The sequence below is a fragment of the Strongylocentrotus purpuratus genome, unplaced genomic scaffold (assembly GCF_000002235.5).
Source record: "Strongylocentrotus purpuratus isolate Spur 01 unplaced genomic scaffold, Spur_5.0 spur5_scaffold_6, whole genome shotgun sequence".
NCBI classification, from domain to species: Eukaryota; Metazoa; Echinodermata; class Echinoidea; order Camarodonta; family Strongylocentrotidae; genus Strongylocentrotus; species Strongylocentrotus purpuratus.
The window spans coordinates 19848261-19871270 of record NW_022145612.1 but is presented as its reverse complement, the minus strand read 5'-3'; the positions used below and the strand labels follow the sequence as shown (position 1 = coordinate 19871270).

The 23010-nt window shown below is 37.5% G+C and overlaps 2 protein-coding genes across 3 annotated transcripts; one reads left to right on the top strand and one right to left on the bottom strand.

Annotated features, from left to right (window-relative positions):
* Window positions 1-3047: 3047 nt before the first annotated feature.
* Window positions 3048-12128, top strand: LOC584491 (ankyrin repeat domain-containing protein 27). Of its 2 annotated transcripts, XM_030972238.1 has the most exons (4): window positions 3048-3210; window positions 3497-4116; window positions 4773-5487; window positions 11126-12128. In XM_030972238.1, exons 2-4 carry the CDS (start codon window positions 3603-3605, stop codon window positions 11382-11384), a joined length of 1488 nt encoding a protein of 495 aa, XP_030828098.1. In that variant the 5' UTR covers window positions 3048-3210; window positions 3497-3602; the 3' UTR covers window positions 11385-12128. The 2 variants fall into 2 exon arrangements, with proteins under 2 accessions (XP_030828098.1, XP_030828099.1); XM_030972239.1 differs by lacking the exons at window positions 3048-3210; window positions 3497-4116; window positions 4773-5487 and adding exons at window positions 8768-8921; window positions 9206-9828 and having other exon boundaries at window positions 10420-12128.
* A 6612-nt stretch (window positions 12129-18740) lies between these two features.
* Window positions 18741-22791, bottom strand: LOC100893749. Its single transcript, XM_003726606.3, has 3 exons — window positions 22088-22791; window positions 20503-20607; window positions 18741-19428 (listed from the first exon to the last, which is right to left on the bottom strand). Exons 1-3 carry the CDS (start codon window positions 22118-22120, stop codon window positions 19246-19248), a joined length of 321 nt encoding a protein of 106 aa, XP_003726654.2. The 5' UTR covers window positions 22121-22791; the 3' UTR covers window positions 18741-19245.
* Window positions 22792-23010: the final 219 nt, after the last annotated feature.

The window sequence follows — 23010 nt, the reverse complement described above, 5'->3', positions numbered from 1 at the left end:
TGAATTACAAGACGGGTATGGTCGTTGTAAATGAGTAGGTCACCGAGAATCAATGTGCATGCCTATGTCAATAATTCAGGATATTATATTTATGTGTTTTCTTTAATTAGGGGCTGTGTATGCAATGCAAATGTGTACCACTATAATTATTTTCTCTGTCTTATGCAACTCCTTACACATGATTCAATGACTGAAGATAATACCTTGTGACCGTATACCTGAGGTGGTTTAATGAGAAGTTGAGCGGCTGCTTATCTTTGTAAAGGAAGAAATCGTTTATTTACAAACATATTATCAGCATTTCAATTATACCAGAGAGGCATATCTATGATGGTAAACACAATGATCATCTAGCCGATTCTAGCGTGTTCTCATATTTTTGGCAATGTTCCAAGTCTATATACCAAAGAAATAGTTTGAAGAAGGATGCCTCTTCCAGTCAGCCAACGTTTGTTTATTGCACGTAAAGAGTCAAAGAGGTCGAATATTAAACTCTTTATGACCCATTTCTGCACGTGCCTCTCTTCATAATCAATACTCCAACATAAATTAATGCGCTATTGCTGGATCCAAAGTATATTCGAGGAGATATTTGGTAATTTTTTAAGGATTTATATATATTTCTATCATGTTATCAAGGTAATTAGCATCAGGTATACAATATTGCATGTTTGTTCTGTTGAGCTGGGCTAATGATCCACATATTGCTTCACAATATTTCATAAATAGTTGTAGCTGATGTTGTCCAAACGTGTCACGTGTCAAGTATCATGTGGAGCAACAAACCAGTATAGACAAACACTTCAACGGTTATCATCTCTTTTTATGGCGACCATCGTGGGGTCTTAATCCCCATCATTAAGAGAAAGGAAAAACATGATTGATTACAATATGTAAAGATATGAAAACATTCAGGTTTTTACCATGAAAACTACTGTCTGCTTCCTTTGTTTCTCTCGATTTTGAGGGGAAAAGTAAACCTAAACTTTTCTGTATATTAAACTGGCAAAACAAGTAAAAACCTTCAACTCTTTGTCTTGTCTGTATATTAAAAAAAAGGCGTTTCTTTGTACGCATTTAAACTGGCAAAAGTCCAGATATATTTAGCACGAAAGATGGGATAAATGGCAACAAAGCGATGCAAATAGCTAAAACCTCCAATAATTGATCTTAAAAGTATTCTTTGTCTCATGCTAAATTTACCACGTGGTTGTGTAACTGTGTACAGTTACTGGGTAAACTAAAACCACATGTTTTTCTTCATTTCATTCATCAGGCGTGACCAAGCGTGGAGAACAGTTTGGGGTGCTCACGTTCTGAGAAGCATCGGATCGATAATTAACTGTCATTTTTAAACTGCAAAACATATATAGTATCGGGGAGTTGGAATGTATATATCTTTCTCTGAACAGTACTGGAAAATAAGTATTTTGGCATGGTATCAAAAAGGAAATAAGACATGTTTAAGATGGGTTCATACACAAAGGTGTTAATGGTCGATATTACGCTTGCTTATTACATAATCTATTTTCGTGAAAAGCGTTTCGGGCGTTTTTTTTATTACTGTCACGAGGTAATAAGTTGCATGACATATCATGATGCAAGACTTTGACACGCTTGCCGGATACGTGTTGAGCTGTTTTCTGTAATTACAACTTTTTTCGATGCTATCTTTCTAGTACATGACTAATGATGCATATTTTAAGAGATAGTTTTTGTTTAAATCGGGGTAATGACTTTTCTTTACCATTTATAAAGCATTACATTTCTTAACAGAAGTAAATATAGGAATTGTAAAAGAATAAACAACAATTATTGATGAAATATGTTTGTACATTATAGGTCTTCACTTAAGGGCCGAAGAAACGCATTTCAGATTATTATTTCAATATTATTTTTACTATGTACCCTTCATCGTCTGACAAGCTTTATTTGTCCAAAATGTTTTGTATGGCATCTTTACCCTTTTAGATAATGTGGAATTACAATATACAATAAAATATAGAGTTTTGTAACTACAACGCGGTGATCGATGGTCATGTGTCATTTCTTTAATTTATCTCGAAACTAGAGGTGATAGGCAGTGAACAAATATATGAGTACACATGTATTGCGGTATATAGATGAGAGAGAGAGAAAGAGAGAGAAAGAGAGAGAGAGAGAGAAGTGTATGAAATATGGAAATTGTACTTTTGTATTCAAGTAATATCCCAGAATGAATCGAAAAGGAAGGAGAGAGAGAGAGAGAGAGAGAGAGAGGAGGACAATGATCATTATCCATAAGATTAAAGTCAATAATAGATAGAGTTCAAATTTGTCTGTAGGGTGAGAAATGAATGATAGAGATGGAGAGAGAAAAGAGGAGATGGTGAGGGGGAATTATAAGCCTATTATCATTCATATTTAACGGATCTGAAGATGCTGAAGGCGAACGAAAAGATTTGGGTAACACCTGTTATGGCACTGTGCCAAATTGATGTGAATTTCATCATCACGTGCATTACGTCACCATCACTGAACTGTGATATTCGGCGTAACATTAGTAATCAAGTCAAACAATATTTCGCTCTCTTGTAGCAGCCTTTCCTCGGTTGACACGAGTATAAGCAGATAGTAAATCATACTTGTCTGAATTCCTTCTCAGCCATGCATTCTCGGTTTATTGGCGTACTGCACATTGCATTCTGATTTCTGAAGTACCATGAAGGAACGGCGCTGCCTGAAAGATCTCGAAATCGTTGGTAGATAGCAGACGACACACTGCTTTTTGTTTACTCTCGTTTGGTTGGTCTCGTGACCAGCCACTGAGCAACGCGAAACTTTTGACGTCAGAGTTTGGCGTGCCTCCATTCACCGACACAGTCACTCATGACGAATGATACACAAACACATACACTCAACACAATGACTCGCACACACACACCTTAGCACGTACAATATCGAACGGTTCTCTGTATGAATACAAAGCCAGCCAATTCTGAGTAATTCGCAGGCGCGGTACAATAAATACACTGGCACGAGCGTTGTTGAGTCAGAACTTCGCTTACTTTCAGTAGTAACAGAACTACTGAAAACTGCTCTAAGGATAAAATAATTTTGTTTGATATATCACAAGACTTGAAGGATATTATACCACTGTCTTCACCAAACTACATATTTTAGGTTTTCTTGACATTTTGCTGAATTGTTATCCATATTGCTGACTCAATTGTAAGTATACTTGATGTTGTATATATCTGTTTCTTTTTTTTTTAAATTGATTGTCATTATGTGTTTTATAGATTTTATCTTTACTCTTTACTGATTGATACAAGTTCAGCATTTTTGGTATATACTTCAGATATTGAACTGTATGTGAACTTCAAATATTTACCTTTTGAGTTTTCGTTGCTTATCAATTTTTTACTGTATATTTCCACTCAAGATTATTAATAGCTGTGTATGTATAATCATTAACTAATCAATCGTTATTTCTTTCTTTGTTTTCCAAATACAGGTAGTCTACAAAACTTCATCATCAGAATTGACTTTGGACCCTATAGCTTATCAGCTCTCGCCTTGATATCTGAAAGCAGACGACACCTGCGATCGTCAATCGTAGCATGCGCTCTCTGCCAAATTGCAGTGGTGCTCCAACTTCACTATCCAAGACATCCCTTCGCGATATCATCATGGACCCAACCCAGAATCTGATGACGGCATTGAAGTCGAATAGCTTCTCACGTATTCGATCAGCCATCAAAATGCCCTGCGTCGACTTCAACTACCGTGACGCCGAGATGGATTGCCGCACGCCGCTTATGAAGGTGTGTGCAGCGAGCGAGCCTTCCGCCACCGCCCGCCGTGACCTGGCCAAGCTCCTCCTCGCCAAGAACGTCGACGTCAACGTTGCGGATAAGAATGGGATGACGGCGCTTGCCATCGCCTGCGGTTGCGGGGACGTTGGAATGGCGAGGTTGCTCGCCGAGAACAGCGACATCGACCCCAACCTGGCTGACGTCGATGGGAACACACCTCTTATGCACGCTTGCCAAGCTGGACATCCCGAGGTCGTCACTGCACTCGTCACCATCTTCAAGAGATTTGGACTACGAGTTGACGAAACTAACGACCAAGGTAAGCTTAATTATATTCTCTATATTTTCCTTTTTGTTTAAATCTGTGTTAGGAGGAAATAATACCTACAATTTAGAAGACATGGAAAAAATAATGTGTTTGCACTTCCATACTGGAAATCTAGTAAGCTTTACATTGGAACTTGGGCATAGTATAATTGCTGATTCTCAAGTTCGGATGAATCACTGAAACTCAATCTCCCAATAATTAAGTCTGACACACCCATGTCGGATTTCAACTTCGTGAATTTCTTTCTACAAAGTAGGGTTTCTTTTACCAAATTCGGTCAATCGGAACAAACAGCACTGCCTTGAAAATTCCATTATCAAGTTTGCTTCCTGAACTAATGTTTACACTACGAACTTGAAAGCACAATAGTTTTTAGGCAAACATACTTGTGTGCAAGGACACCGAGTTGCAAAGATCATGCCTGGTTCGTGTAAAGTCCAAATATCAAACGGATGGATGATATCAAAAGATTTCACTTTGACGAATTAGTAGTTTGAGCTTGCAAAAAAAGGTCATCGTCAAATCTTACTTAATCGTAGATGGGAATTTAATCTGACCATGATTCTTTAGGGTTATCTTGTTGATTTAATGAACATGAAGAACCTGGGATATTAACCACAACGCTTCTGTTTTTATTTCCTGTGCAGGTGTCACACCACTGATGGAGGCAGCTCGTGCAGGAAACACTGCAATCTGTAGAGCCCTTGTACAAGAAGGTCGTGCAGATGTCAACATTCGTGAGTCAACGTCCCACTGCACAGCATTCGATTTCGCCATCGAAAGTGGGCGCTGTTCCACTCCCGAGCTCCTGCTACTATCACCGGTGGCACAGAGGAAGCTGAACGCCAGGCAGCATCGTGAGGCTTCAGGTCACAAGACTCTGAAGGAGGTGATCGAGAACTCCAACATGCATTGTCCAAGGAGTGAATGGCTGAAACCCACAAAACTATCGGTGGCTTCGAAATACGAGGCATACCCGCTTCCGATGGAATACGCACAACATGCAAACAGCATGGTTTTCCAGGTTAGCAAACGACTCCAGAGGTTGTCAGAAGATTCAGAGGGTGAGATAAAGGAGGAAGCAGAGATGGAGGAGGAGAGAAAACAAGCACCAATCAGGAGAAGGTATTCATTGCCATCAGCACGTCGTTGCGTGTATGGTGGTGGTCCCAACAAACTCCACAGGAACACACCTTTCCACAACCAGACAGCCTCCGGATCTCCAAGACTTGCCCGTGGCAAAGGCACCCCAGCCTGGCTCAAACTCCCGCCCGTTCCTGAGACAACTTCCCTGTCTCGCACTCCTTCCCCGTCCGAACGCATAGTAGAAGAACCGTCCACGGTCGCCACCACCGCCACCACCACTCTGTCCGAAAAGGTGTCGCCTTTAAACCCCAAGCCAAACAGCAGCTACTCCAGGGTGCGATCATTGAGTCCAACCAGGGGCCCGACGCTCAAATCAATCCGTGTCCTTCCTTCCAACGGCAGTGTCCAATCCAGGAGGGTTTCACACGAGCCTTCCATCGCCAGTATGTCCTCTCACAGGCGACCTACCCTAAGGATATCACACTCATGGGAAGGGAGACCATCAAATGCAGTGCCCTCATATTTATTCAGATGAGCAAAAAGACATTTTCTGAACTTTGAACACTAAAATGTGCTGCCACCCTTACCTTTATCAACACTATGATATGAGTGCAATTTGTGTATAACCGCCACATTTCCGTCACATTGTGAATAACGAGAATCATATTTGTGAATATCTTGTCGCTTTACATAACGATATCGTAAAAGATATGTTTCTGGGCGACGCGCTTTAAATATCGAAGGGACTTTACAAACTAAGAAACTATTCTCGTAATACCTCCCTGTGATGGTTAAGTACTATTGTGCAATGACATACGTTCGACAAAATTTACAGACTGAAATAAAATTTAAGATATTAAAATAATTTTAAACTGTTTATCAAATTCTTCTTTTGGAATCATGATAATATCAAAGTAGATTTTAGCGGTCTGTTTTGACAAGTGGCTTAACAATAAAGAAAATCAAACAGAAATAAATAATTCAAATCAATCAAATCAAATCAAAAAATCGAAGAAAAATGTAACTTTACAAATTGATATTTGAAGTTGTTGCTTATATAAATCCAATTAATCTATACTCTATTGATATAAAATGCCACGCACAAAGATTAATATATTTGTCTCACTGCTAAATCATAATTATTCATATTTATACCGCCTTTGTGCTTATTTCACTAACCGGCAATGCTGGGCACCAAATGATATACATTGTTACATTGTGTAAATTATTGAGAAAAGAAGAATTATATATTTATATCGCTTACAAACTGAAATTTCATGTTTCTGATATTATTTATTTGGAGTTTTGAAGATGTATGTGAAGCGTGATGGTCATAAATTAATGTTCCAATGTTGGTATGATGTTGATGTTTGAAAATGTATTTGAGTAGTTGGGTGAATGATTGATTGTTTTGATATATCGATTGATTTAATTAATGATTGATTGATTGATTGATTGATTGAGTGATTGAGTGAGTGATTGATTGATTGATTGAGTGATTGAGTGAGTGATTGAGTGATTGAGTGAGTGATTGATTGAGTGATTGAGTGATTGATTGATTGATTGATTGATTGTTAGATAGATAGATTGATTGATTGATTGATTGTTAGATAGATAGATTGATTGATTGATTGATTGGCTGACTGACTGACAGACAGACTGACTGGTTTGTTATATTCTTACATGATAATTACCAAAATATAACTCGATAAAAGAGAGCATGGGTGAAATGAAGAAGAACAAAAAAGGGAACCGAGAACAAGTCAAACGTTACGAGAAATTTAGTGCAGTGGTGAAAAGAAGAGAGAGAGAGAGAGAGAAAGAGAAAAGAAACAAAAAGCATCAAAGTTTAAATGAAAGTGGAGAGTGAAAACAAAACGAATAGAAAGAGAACTACATTTGTAGATAATAATTTAGGAAAGCAAGATATGATATAATGAGAGAGAGAGAGAGAATAGGGGAAGAGGGAGGTGGGTCATTCTCAAATGCATATAAACCCAACAACAAACTTTATTTTGAAGATGACCAAGCCCCGTCTTAATATAAAGGATAGATATCAATCGCAGCCATGTACATATGAGCTGGGGGACTGCGAACTTGGATCGATCGCAACTCTTTTTAAGACGGGGCCCAGATGGCCAACTGAGAAATCACAATTACAAGTGAATACACTTTTTAATGCAATGTCCAATAGGGATGAACCTGAACAATATTATTAATAATTACCGGCAAGTAAAACAAAAAAGAACAATGTTACCAAAATCATATTGAATGCACGTTAAATGAGGGATGTACTTCAAATCTACGACTTAGGCGTTACAGGCCTAGCAAAGAGATATGGATTAATTAATCCCCGCCTCCCCAAGTCCCCACTAAAAGTGGGTCTGCTATGAGAGGGCGCTATTTCACATATGTGAATGGTAAATAAAGTCTTGACAATCCCAATTTATTCTTGTGTAGACAAAGCATCATATTAAGATAATTTCAGAAGCAAAATGAAGAAGAATATATATTCGACCCCCTCGCTCTCTACCTCTCTCTTTCTTTCTCTCTCTCTCTCTTTCTCCCCTGACTGAATTTCCCACTCTATCTTTCATCCACATTCCTCTAATTCTCTCCCAATCATACCCCTTCCTTTCTCATTAGTACATCATAATTTTATTCATCATAATTTGTATGATACCCATTCTTTCCTTTTCCTTTTTTGTTTCTTTTACTTACGCTCATATCAAAATACTGTGTCTAAGCGAGTCTTTTCTTTTAACATTCCCACATACTCAACACACATTCAGAAAAGCTCTTTAATTAACTTATTTATGTTATGTTACGTTAAGTTTAACAGATTAGTCATCTCAAACAATACAGACTACCTGCACTTTTAAAGGATTAAAGGTATTACAAAGTTTTGGTAAATGTTGAAAATTGGCTGGATAGTGATTCTTTACAATTTTGATATATCTGGATGCCCCTTTCAGCACACGACACCATGTTTTTGTCTTATGTTTTATGTATTACATGTTACATGTTACACCAAAGGAGAAAAAAAAATCTGTATTATATTATGGACAATAAAATCTTGAATCTTGATTATAAGCACTAAAAATTTTAGCCCCTAAAACACTTCTGCTTTCGAGAAAAATTGAATATACAAATTTACCGGTGCTCCCGGTAAATGTAGATAAATTTCAAATAGCGCCTACGACCATACGATGGTAGCTGCGACCATGAAAATCTCAGAATATGTAGCTGTGATATATTCCAAACGGTATTAGCAAATCGGTCGATTTTATTCAAAGACCAGCCACTGAGCAACGCGAAACTTTGTACGTCAGAGTTTGGCGTGCCTCCATTCACCGACACTCACTCATGACGAATGATACACAAACACACATACACTCAACACAATAACTCGCACACACATACCCTTGCACGTACAATATCGAACGGTTCCCAGTATGAATACAAAGCCAGCCAATTCTGAGTAATTCGCAGACGCGATGCAATAAATACACTGGCACGAGCATAGTTGAGTCAGAACTTCGCTCACTTTCAGTAGCAGCAGACCTACCAGAAACTGCTCTAAAGATAAAATAATTTTGTTTGATATATCACAAGACTCGAAGGATATTATACCACCGTCTTCACCGAACTACATACTCTGATTTTTCCTGACATTTTACTGATTTTGTATCCATATTGCTGACTCAATTGTAAGTATACTTTACGTTTTTACTATTTGTTTCTTTTTTCTAAATTGATTGTCATTATGTGTTTTATATATATTATCTTTATTCTTTACTGATTGATACAAGTTCAGCATTTTTGGTATTCACTTCAGATATTGAACTGTATGTAAACTTCAAATATTTACCTTTTGAGTTTTGGTTGCTTATCAATTTTTTACTGTTTATTCCCACTCAAGATTATTAATAGCTATGTATGTATAATCATTAACTAATCATTTGTTATTTCTTTCTTTGTATTCTAAATACAGGTAGTCTGCAAAGTTTCATCATCAGAATTGACTTTGGACCCGATAGCTTATCAACTATCGCCTTGATATCTGAAAGCAGACGACACCTGTGATCGTCATTCGTAGCATGCGCTCTCTGCCAAATTGCAGTGGTGCTCCAACTTCACTATCCAAGACAACATCCCTTCGCGATATCATCATGGACCCAACCCAGAACCTGATGACGGCATTGAAGTCGAATAGCTTCTCACGTATTCGTTCAGCCATCAAAATGCCTTGCGTCGACTTCAACCACCGAGACGCCGAGATGGATTGCCGCACGCCGCTTATGAAGGTGTGTGCATCGAGCGAGCCATCCGCCACCGCCCGCCGTGACCTGGCCAAGCTCATTCTCGCCAAAAACGTCGACGTCAACGTTGCCGATAAGAATGGGATGACGGCTCTTGCCATCGCCTGCGGTTGCGGGGACGTTGGAATGGCGAGGTTGCTCGCCGAGAACAGTGACATCGACCCCAACCTGGCTGACGTCGATGGGAACACACCTCTTATGCACGCTTGCCGAGCTGGACATCCCGAGGTCGTCACTGCACTCGTCACCATCTTCAAGAGATTTGGACTACGAGTTGACGAAACTACCGACCAAGGTAAGCTTAATTAATATATTCTCTATATTTTCCTTTTTATTTGAATCTTTGTAGGAAGGAAAAATATCTACAACTTAGTAAACATGAAAAAGCAATGTACATTAGAACTTGAGCATACTTAGTATGTCTGTAGTAATTGCTGGTTCTCAAGTTCGGATGAATCGCTGAAACTCAATCGCTCAATAATTAAGTCTGTCACACCCATGTCAGATTTCAACTTCGTGAATTTCTTTCTATATAGTAGGGTTACTTTTACCAAATTCGATCTGGAACAAACAACACTGCCTTGAAAATTACATTATCAAGATTGCTTCCTGAATTAATGTTTACACTACGAACTTGAAAGCACAATAGTTTTTAGGCAAACATACTTGTGTGTGCAAGGACACCGAGTTGCAAAGATCATGCCTGGTTGATCACTTTGACGAATTAGTAGTTTAAGCTCGCACAAAAAGTTCATCGTCAAATCTTACTCAATCGTTGATGGGAATTTAATCTGACCATGATTCTTTGGGGTTATCTTGTTAATTTAATGAACATGAAGAACCTGGGATATTAACCACAACGCTTCTTATTTTATTTCTTGTGCAGGTGTCACACCACTGATGGAGGCTGCTCGTGCAGGAAACACTGCAATCTGTAGAGCCCTTGTACAAGAAGGTCGTGCAGATGTCAACATTCGTGAGTCAACGTCCCACTGCACAGCATTCGATTTCGCCATCGAAAGTGGGCGCTGTTCCACTCCTGAGCTCCTGCTACTATCACCGGTGGCACAGAGGAAGCTGAACGCCAGGCAGCATCGTGAGGCTTCAGGTCAAAAGACACTGAAGGAGGTGATCGAGAACTCCAACATGCATTGTCCAAGGAGCGAATGGCTGAAACCCACAAAACTATCGGTGGCTTTGAAATACGAGGCATACCCGCTTCCGATGGAATACGCACAACATGCAAACAGCATGGTTTTCCAGGTTAGCAAACGACTCCAGAGGTTGTCAGAAGATTCAGAGGGTGAGATAAAGGAGGAAGCAGAGATGGAGGAGGAGAGGAAACAAGCACCAATCAGGAGAAGGTATTCATTGCCATCAGCACGTCGTTGCGTGTATGGTGGTGGTCCCAACAAACTCCACAGGAACACACCTTTCCACAACCAGACAGCCTCCGGATCTCCAAGACTTGCCCGTGGTAAAGGCACCCCAGCCTGGCTCAAACTCCCGCCCGTTCCTGAGACAACTTCCCTGTCTCGCACTCCTTCCCCGTCCGAACGCATAGTAGAAGAACCGTCCACGGTCGCCACCACCACTCTGTCCGAAAAGGTGTCGCCTTTAAGCCCCAAGCCAAACAGCAGCTACTCCAGGGTGCGATCATTGAGTCCAACCAGAGGCCCGACGCTCAAATCAATCCGTGTCCTTCCTTCCAACGGCAGTGTCCAATCCAGGAGGGTTTCACACGAGCCTTCCATCGCCAGTATGTCCTCTCACAGGCGACCTACCCTAAGGATATCACACTCATGGGAAGGGAGACCATCAAATGCAGTGCCCTCATATTTATTCAGATGAGCAACAAGACATTTCTGAACTTTGAACACTAAAATGTGCTGCCACCCTTACCTTTATCAATACTATGATTCGAGTGCAATTTGTGTATTACCGCATTTCCGTCACATTGTGAATAACGAGAATCATATTTGTGTATTTCTTGTCACTTTACATAACGATATCGTAAGAGATATATGTTTCTGGGCGACGCGCTTTAAATATCGAAGGGACTTTACAAACTAAGAAACTATTCTCGTAATACCTCCCTGTGATGGTTAAGTACTATTGTGCAATAACATACGTTCGACAAAATTTACAGACTGAAATAAAATTTAAGATATTAAAATAATTTAAAACTATTTATCATATTCTTCTTTTGGAATCATGATAATATCAAAGTAGATTTTAGCGGTCTGTTTTGACAAGTGGCTTAACAATAAAGAAAATCAAACAGAAATAAATAAATCAAATCAATCAAATCAAATCAAATCAAGTCAAATAATCGAAGAAAAATGTAACTTTACAAATTGATATTTGAAGTTGTTGCTTATATAAATCCAATTAATCTGTACTCTATTGATATAAAATGCCACGCACAAAGATTAATTTATATGTCTCACTGCTAAATCATAATTATTCATATTTATACCGTCTTTGTGCTTATTTCACTAACCGGCAATGCTGGGCACCAAATGATATACATTGTCATATTGTGTAAATTATTGAGAAAAGAAGAATTATATTTATATCGCTTACAAACTGAAATTTCATGTTTCTAATATTATTCATTTGGAGTTTTGAAGATGAATGTGAAGCGTGATGGTCATAAATTAATGATTCAATGTTGGCCTGATGTTGATGTTTGAATATGTATTTGAGTAGTTGGGTGAATGATTGATTGTTTTGATATATCGATTGATTTGATTAATGATTGATTGATTGATTGATTGAGTGATTGAGTGAGTGATTGATTGATTGATTGATTGAGTGAGTGATTGAGTGAGTGATTGATTGACTGATTGATTGATTGAGTGATTGAGTGAGTGATTGATTGATTGACTGACTGAGTGAATGAATTGTATATTTCTTACATGATAGTCTCCAAAATCTTGAACTCGATGATTAAAAAGAGACATGAGTGAAATGAAGAAAAAAGAGGGAACCGAGAACAAGTAAAACGGTACAAGAAATATAGTGCAATGGTAAAGAAGAGAGAGAGAGAGAGAGAGAGAGAGAGAGAGAGAGAGAGAAAAGAAACATAGAGCAAGAAAGTGTAAATGAAAGTGGAGAGTGAGAATAAAAAGAATAGAAAGAGAACTAAATCATAAATTAGGAGAGCAAGAGATAAGAGAATGAGAGAGAAAGAGAGAGATAGAGATAAAATAAAAAGGGGAAGAGGGAGGTGTGTCCTTCTCAAATGCATATAAACCCAACAACAAACGTTATCACATTTGAAGATGACTAAGGCCCCGTCTTATAAAGTGTAGATATCAATCACAAACATGTACATAAGACATAGGGGACTGCGAACTAGCGATTGATAAGAGGACTTGCGATTGATTTGGATCAATCGCAACTCTTTTTAAGACGGGGCTCAGATAGCCATCTGAGAAATCACTATTACCAGCGAAATACACTTTTTAATGCAATGTCAAATAGGGATAAACCTGAACAATATTATCATAAATTGCCTTTGGTAATAACTACTGGCCAGTAAAAAAATATGAATTCTACCAAAATCATATTGAATACACGTTTGATGAGGGGTGTACTTCAAATATACGAACTAGGCGTTACTATAGGTCTATCAAAGATATTTGGATTCATCAATGGATGGATCCCCGCCTCCACAAGTTCCAACTAAAGTTGTTCTGCTATGAGAGGGCGCTATTTCAGATATGTGAATGGTAAATATTGGACAACTCCAATTTATTGCTTGTGTAGGCAAAGCATTAACTAAGATCATTTCAGAAGCAAAGTGGAAAATATATATATATAGTTACCTTCTACGACCCCCCCCCCACCCCCCTTCTCTCTCTCTCTCTCTCTCTACCTCTATCTTTCTCTTTCTTTCTCCCCTAATTGAATTTCTCACTTTCATCTTTCATCCACATTCCTCTTTTCTCTCCCAGTCATACAACCCCTCCCTTCCCCATTAGTACATTATATTTATCCAAATGTTATGATACTCATTCTTTCCTTTTCATTTTCTGCTTCTTTTAATTATTATCAAATCAAAATACTGTGTCTAAGCGAGTCATCTCTTTTTAACATTCCCACGTACTCGATACACATTCAGAAAAGCTCTTTGATTAACTTATTTATGTTATGTTAAGTTTTTCGGATTAGTCATCTCAAACAAGACAACTTGCACTCTTACACCCTAAGAAGACTAAAGAGGAAAACCCCGGACAATCAAAGTCGTAAAATCAAATGAAAATCCATTGAACAGCTTAGTAGTTATGGTCCTCATTTGAATACAACTGTGTAACCATGTACTTAATGTGTATATAAATATCCATGTAAACCCATGAAACGCTCACTTCGCCTGACGAGAATAATACGAAAGAGCTTGTGAAGTTCAATCCATGCTTCTTGACGTTGTGAATAATATTTTTTCTATTACGTTATAATCACCCCTAAACAGTTAGGGATTCTGGATTTTAAGAAAGTACAATAGCTTAACCCTATTCTTACACGCTATACTCTTGAATTATATTAAACCGAGACCCAAGAGTTTGATTATTGAACGACATATAAAGCTCAACGCAAGAGGACGCTCTTTCAGTTTAAGAAGCATGAAGGATGAATTTTCTGTAAATCAATTGCATCGTTCGTTGTTGCTGATTATGTAGTGTACTGTACGGTAAGTAAGAGTAATCCACATAATATTCAATGTTTGATTCACCTTTATTTATTTCTGACAAAATACGGTACAATGTGTTTGACAACAGAAATCATTAGAATAAACATTACTACATTGCAAAGGAGGAGATGAATTACCGCGGGGATTGTTTTGCAAAAGCAGGGAACAATGGTTATTGTAGGATCATAGACATTTTTAAAAAACATTTAAAACTTTTTTGTACACATTCTTTTTTATAATGTAATGTCATTTCATTGTTGTTTAATACACAATATCAATCTAAAAGAAACAACAAACATAAACAGAAGGCGACACATATTACGACACTAATACATCGTAGTATTCTTGAAATTCACACACTCATAGAAATAATTATTATTTATGATTTACTATTCAATAGTAATGATGACTAAGAGTAGCGGAAAGTGCGTACATCAACAATAAAGGAGCATATTAATAACAACTGCCATCACATCATGGATATAGCTTTTTATTCGCTAATTTCGGAAACATTGTGGGGTGTTTGAGTAAATCCTATGTGTATTGTTTATTTATTTTAAGATCACATCAAAATTAATACAAAAATACAATTTTAAGAACGCAAGATAAATATCTCTATATTAACCACTTTGGACTTATTTACATTTGGTATAATTTTAAAATATGATGACGTTTTGACTGACGATACCAATCTGATTTTTCAAGTTAATTGTGCTCACTAAGTAAATCATGAAAAATTAAAAAAGTGTTTCTCTGTATTTAAGCCCACAGCTTATATGAACAAAACAGCAGTAATGCAGATGTGCCATATTTAACCTGCTGATAATGTATAACAGAATACATGTAATTGTAATTCTCTTTAATTCGATTGTCATCCTAACGAGATAAGCCAAGGTTATAAAACCGGCTACAACAGCCCACGAGGCCGACACCCACGATACCGGTGATCAATGTCGATTTCATGCTGGGCCTACATAAAGGTTATCTGGGAGTTAAAGAGACGACGGCCCACGAGACCAACATGTCGGTCTCCCGTGTCTTCTGACAACTACTATGAGGGTTCATGAGACCGCCATTGGCGTTCATTGTTGACATTCGGTCTCGTGATATTTTGGTCTGGTGGGACGTCTCGGATTAACCAAACATCATAGGCTTGCCTACAACTTACTATTAGGACGATCTTCAACACATTGGAGACAATTTTATTATAAAAATAAAGCGTATTTCACAATGTTCCAGATTCTATAGTTCTCTCTTGCTGAGGGTATCCAATGGGTTTAACATGAATACAACACTAAACTAAGCTTTTATTGCAATATCCCCGGTCCTCACTGCCCTGAAGCAAACACGATCCGCAGTGATACAAAATGGCACTTCTACAACCGTGTGACAGCTTTTAAAGAGACGTCAATCCAACAAGCTCTGTGATATAGTCCCGGATACAGTGTGAGTCAAAAAAAAGTTTACACCTAGAAAATTGCTAATTATTTAAAAAATCATCGATGAACATTAAATTTTTATATGTCTTATGAAAGAGTGTTTTATCCTAAATCATTTGGTATCATTTTTGTGTGGTATGTGTTCATGCTTGGGTGAACAGGAGACATTGTTTGCGAGAGTGCAAATATCGACTTGCGCCGAAGTTGCCTATGTGATGTTAAAATAAAACAATTGGGATTCGGGTATTAATGCGGTCTTTGCAGATCCAAACAACATCCCTAACAAAAAAACATGTGCAATGCATTTCATTTGATACATTCAATCCATTCTCTCACTCCGCTAATCCCAACATAATACATACGTGAATACATACCACACAAAAATGGTACTAAATGATTTGGGATAAAACACTCTTTCATATTACAGATGTATAATAATTTACTGTTCATAGATGATTTTAAAAATAATTAGCAATTTTCTAGTTGTAAACTTTTTTGACTCACACGGTATAGGCTATTAAGCTAATAAACCGGCCGACTAATATTTTATTCAACTTTTTAAACAAACTTGACAGCCTGAAAGCTTGCCCAACGATTGCCCGACATGTATTCCTAGTATTTTATTAATAACATGTCACTAGGTTCCCAGTCAAAAAATTCATACATTTTAATATGTTAGTAAACCGGTCTATTGTCAACCAGGCCTGAGTAGCCCGCTCAAATCCGTAGATAAAGCCCCTCTAAAGTATTGGGAGCCCCACAAATTTGATGGCAAAAAATTCACTTAAGTTGTATCATAATATAAAATAGGATGTCATTTAAAATACAAAATTCATGTTTACTGCGAGAACCTAAATTTTGTATTCTTTCATCATTATTCGACTTTAAACACACTATTTAGGGGGGAATCTTTCCAGAAGTGTATCTTAAATGACGTCCTCTTTCACATTATGATACAATGTAAATGAAATTATGCCAGCTTAACATTTTTGGCGAATTTGGGGCAAAGCAACGAGATAAATATTAAAAACAGAACAAATGATCAATCTAGAATCACCGATTGTAGACTATATTGGGTTTCGCAATAACGAGATCCTAGTGTAACAGAATTATGTGAGAGAGTGAAGCGACTGATTTTTAGCAAAAGATTTCATTGTAAACCCACACAAAATTTTATATCTGATGCAATTTACCTAACGTATTGGGAGCGCATATAATCCTTATTATCTTAATAATCTTGTCTTCCCTTTCTCCCCTTTCCTTTCTTTTTGTTTTTCTTTGTGTTTTGAACCTGTAGTTTTTTTTTGCGGATTTTGTTCATCTCCTCTAAAGGTCTCCCGGGGCACGTACCACCTCTGCCCCCTGCAGTCACTGCCGCCACTGTCTTCCATACTTTTGGCAGTTTATAAGGGACAAAACCTACACAATCATATTGTGAGGTCATCGCGTGCATTCACTTCAACCTATAGGAAAAACCCTCTCACACATTTACGCGCATTGACCTACGTAATAATGTATACACATCACCAATGCGTTCGAATAGAAACTTTTGACCAATCAGGAACGCGTTACTAAAATCCTACTCCCAAAATCATACGTAACAATGAAATGCGCAAGTTTTGTGTTTACATTAGTAACGCATTACCTACAATAGATTCATTCTTTATGAATTCCCCTTGCATTAAAGACGTTTGCTCTGCTCCTGTCTTTATATCTCAAAGAGAAATGGCTCGCCGATCTTCTCGTAAGCGACGATTTTTCGCCCGACTTCGAAAGAGAATGGGAAAGAGTATGAGGAGACTGTGTTGTCTCTTGTCAGGTAGAAATATTTTTCTAAAGCTCCCCCAATGGTCATATAACCTTATTACACACATAAACACAGTATTGACATTTTAAAAGTGTCTTAATGTAAATCAGATTTATTGTTTCTGTAGTTACCAAACTCCAAAGCTTCGTCGAGCACGACCCGAAAATAGGGTGGCACTCTTTTGACCGCCATTCACTGTTCAGCTTTGTTCTATCATTATTTTCTATGGCAAATTTGAAAATTACGATTTTATATTTGGGTGGTATTTATTTAATTACAGCCACCGAGGATGACAGTACTGCCAACCGAAGTAATGTTTTGACAGCAGAAGCCCTCAAAATGGTAAGAATTCTATTAAAACCCAATTCTTCAATATTCGTAAAAGTTCTATTCAACCAAGACAATCATAGTTGGAATTAAATCATTCTTTTGCTCTCACGCGCCTTTCATTCTCCTGCTTTAATTAGATTTTCATTTTAATCTTTTTTCTCCGAATATACAATATTCTCTCTCCGTATTGGTTTGTCCGCCTCTCTGTGTGCAATTTTAAAGCTATTACACAATATTCAGCTCTCATCTCATATAATTCTTTTTCTTTGTTCAAACACAGTTCCACTCTACTACATGTAATATCAACGATACATTCAGTGACTCGACATCACTGTGGAGTTCGGAAGAGGGCTTCCCAAGCATCACGTATTACCCAATCATCGCTTCAAAGCAAAACGACAGCGATAACAACGACGTCGACGATGATAACGATGACGGAACAAGTATTGCATCCAACTGCTGTCAGCTCCATAACGAAGTCTTGATCGAGATTCATCATGAAGATGATAACGATTCACTGTTATCTGACACTACTTCTAGTTTGATCAGATTCATGGACGAAATGGACAATGATAGTTTCACGGACGTGTCCAGCATTACAACTGACAATGAAGATGATAACGACACGTTTACGACAGTCACCGATTTGACATACTACACCCATGATCTTTTCGATGACGACAGCAGTGACGTCATACTTGATCTCTCCCTCACCAAAGATGAATACGAACTTATCAATGGTAGAGACCAAACAATCGAAAGTGATTTTATCATTGCAACAACTTTTCTAGATGAAATCATTTCTGAGGTCGCCTTCAAACTGGATTCTAACAATTGAACCTCCGATATATTTTTGTTTAAAAAATGACAAATACTTAATTATATCCTTGTAAATAAATATGGATATGCTATACTCAAATTGAAACTACCTTTGTGTTGTTGTGTGTTTGTATGTGTGAAAACTTGTGAAAAAAATAAGAGTAGAAAACCATTCAAACTCAACTATGTGTTTGATGTCGCTGTCCAATGTTGTTTTGCTGAACAGGTTGTAGTTGACGCTTCGATCTGTGCTCCTTTGTTGAGGGTCGAATACTGATATAAGTATAGACAATTTATTGTTCAGGTACAACCAGCAACAAACATGACAATATCATCACCAAAGACCAACTTTACAGTGTGTTTCCAATTAGATTACAAAAGACTTCACGTAGCCTATGTCATAATTCCAAAAGAGTACACTGCGATTGTCCGATTTCTAGACTTGATGGTTTTTATTTTAAAGTAATCAGCATTCGATTTGGATAATGAAAGATCTGAAATGCGTTGCGTAATTATTTCCAAAGTGTGTTCAAAGCTTTAGAATGCCTTTTTCTCGAAATATATACACCGTCAGTCCGCTCACCCATTCGCGTTCTTGGGCTGGGCACACGAGGAATTGCTTCATTTCTTTTTCTTCTTCCCCGATTTCCTTTTAGCCGATCCTTTTTTCGATTTGGATGATTTGGATGATTTGGCTGATTTTGATGATCTTGCTGATTTGGATGACATTCCTCGTCCTTTCTTATCCGTGCTAGGCGGGAGTTTGGACGCCACATATTCCACTCGTTCACCCTGGCACTTTTTCTATGGATAACAAAAACATTAAAACAAGATAATAATAATAATAATAATAATACATGAGATTTATATAACGCCATTATCCATCTTAATTAAATGCTCAAGGCGCTTCAAAATATTATTAGGGAACACATTACATTACATAAATGCGACTGTATCCTTTATATTATACTTCCGCCCTCAATCAGTGTAGGAAATGGATGGAATTATTCATGACATATTACGATAAAAACAAAAAGCCTAGAATAAAATGTCAACTGATGACTATGATCTTGACCTTCTTGCCCCAAAGACTATCACCATATTGCGACAGAAATTGAGCTCTGTGCCCTTTGACCTACTAATGAGACTGTCTTCCTATGTTGATACAAATACATTTATCAAGTTTGAGGTTAATATCTCCAATGGTTTTTACGATATCGCGATCAGAAGGAAAACACCTGATTTTGTAAAAATTGACCTCCGTGTCCTTTTCCCCTTGATCTACTATCTCAAAATCTACTGAGATTGTCTCCCAATGATGATACATACTATCACCAAGTGTGAACCCCATATCTCTAGTGGTTCGTGAGATATCGCAAATAGCAAGGCTAAAACTTGTAATATCAGAAATTTACCTCTAGGCTCCTCTAGGCTCTATGACATTTGACCATTTACCTACTTATTAAAAAATCTGCTAAGATGGTCTCCCAATGATGATACATTATTACTATCACCAAATTTGAATCCCATATCTCTAGCGGTTCTTGAGATATTGCGATAACAAGGCTAATAAATATAATTTCTTTCGTACCATTCCTTTCATATTTGGTATAAAATTTCAGGCATCGGTTTTCAGAATTACAGAATGGTGGATCACATTTCATTGAATTCGGCATAGATTAATAAGAGATGAATGTAGTTCAGTATAAATGTTTATTAATGTTTTCGTTTTCAATGCTCCTTTTAATCACACGACTTTGTCCGCACTAAAATCGTTATTGAAAAATATTTGTAAGGGAGGAAATGTCATAACAGAAATATAAGCAGCAAAAAGTAAATAATCATCCACAGAATCAACAGGTGGTTCATAGTTTATACCTGATTGCACTTCCGACATCGGGCCGGCTCTGGCATGACCCCCGTGAATTCCCCTCGGAGACATGCCCGACAGTATCGTGTGCCGCACCATTTACACATGTATGTCTGCAGTAATGAGAATCAAGAAAGATAAATCAATAAGCTTTAGGGGAACATACACATAGATTAAACAAATATGACGGGAGAAGATGAGAAGGAGATGGGTTATGAAAAAGAAAAATATAAAACAAGGTTGACAGAAATATTAAAAGAAGAGAATCATAGACCAATTTGTATGGATTCAAAGAAAGCGAAATGAAATAAGGCAAAAAAAAAATGAAGAGTGACAAGGAAGAAACAAAAACAACTATAATTTTCAAAAATGTTCATCAATTTTTTTTTCCGTAGATCTTTCTAAATTCTAAACCTCACCGTGCTTATGGAATGCATGCCCTGTTTACATTAATGTTGACATGTTTGACAGGATCGTTATAGCATTTATTGATGTTTTTTTCTTCAAACAACAATTAAGCAAGTGTTATCGTGTTGGAGGTACTTGAAATTAACGAATACTAGAAATAAAGATATACTGAATTCCAAGGCCTTTAATTCAAGGATTCCAGCAAGAAATTTAAGGGCAAATCCAATCTTTTAGATCTATGCATGGTTAATTCCCTACTTGCAAAACTCTTCAACAGAGTTATTGCTTTGTATTTACAATCGGTTTAAAACACTTGCCCCCATTCAATACGAAACTCGGGGGCGTTTTTCTTTATCAACAAATCTATTATTTATTCCTTCTTGACAAAATAAGACGGAGGGGGGTCCATGCAGCACAACAAATACTTGAGAGATCTTTTTAAAATCCGATTATTTTCCATGGCAAATCAACAAAAGCGTGATGTGAGATTGTAATCTTGTATTCTCTGATACATACTTATCTTGTTTTACATACATAGTTTTATCTTGAATCAATGTCCACAGTGATCGTCTTCTAACTATACTCATGTAAAATGTAACACTGTGACACCCCCCCCCCCCCCACCCCTCTCCTGAAATTATTTGTCAGTATATCAAATACGTTAGATCATTATGAATTTAACATATTTTTTTGACAAATACTTTTAACGTGCAAAATGCTTTTATTATGGACGTTTTCTAACATCGTGTAGTTATCAGTTCTCAAGAGAGCAAGAGAGAGGGGGGCGGGCTGTCTGTATGCACCTGCATGGTGTAGCCTGAAGCACCCTCTAACCAATAATGTATAGCGTAAAGTACCTCATTGTGCTTTATTTGTTATACTTGGTGAAAAATGAAAAATCAGACAAGAGTACGATAATAGCAGGCCTCAAGTAAGATCACTTCTTATGTGGGAATGTTCCCCCCCCCCCCTCCTCCGGATATATGGGTATAATTATGGTTTAAACAAACAATTTCAGTAGGATATGATTAAAATGTATTAATGTACTCAGATTTACAGTGTTTTGAAACATTGAACCACTTCGCCCTCCCAATCAATACATGTGCGTGGTGAGACCTTATGATCTACAAGGATAACGAGTTTGAATACATGGTATGTGAAGAACGACAAAAGAGAATTTCTTACCGTATCTACCGTAGGGCATCCCCAGCGACACATGATTCCGTTCCTGTTCTTTCTGCTAAGTCCGGTATTCAATTCAATACTTCATGATCCTAATGAGGAGCATTTCACTCAATTTTCGGCTGAGATATAATACTTTGCCAACTTCGGTATTTAGTTGATGCTTCTGTCTAAGTATTTAATCCTAAATTTAAGACAGCTCCATAGCAGTTTGGAAGCATTGATTTATGGCAGACTTATAGTTTTGATCTGAATACGAGTTAAGAAATTTTACTTAGCTAAGCCAACTGCTAAGTAAAATTATCGAATTGAATACCGACCGATGTAATCTGCTTCATGTAAATCAGCCCCAGACACTCATCATCATGCTGGGTATAAAACCATGGTACATGATTGCATTTCGAGATCGAGCAACTTCTTGAACTTGCGAGCAAAGAGTACAGTTCTATTCTGCCCTCAACAGACACGAAACTATTACTTGGTAATACACCATTGAATGATCAATGTTGATGACGTTTAGTATGCCACTAACGCTGTGAGACACAAGAGCTTGGGCCCAGGTCAAATGTAAAAAGTTCAAAAACGTCTGATCCCTGAACCAACTGAATAAATCGTCTACGATGAATGTATATCATCGAAAATTCTCCGCATGCCATTATATTAAAGCGTCTGCTGTTGCTACGCACCGCTAAGTTCGAGAGTGTATTTTACTGTGCCGAGAGCGAGAGAGAGAGAGTCAATTATTGATATACCGGCTAGCTTTGCTCAAAGGATTATCGTTTGGTTGTGAACAAATCGATCGCAGTGGTCCATTGATTCTGTTATTTATTTTCCCTGTGTGGCAATTATGCTCAAAGGTTAATGGGTAATTTCCCCCAGAGCCTCATTTGTCAAATCATTAAAAAAATTAAAAAAATAAAAATAAA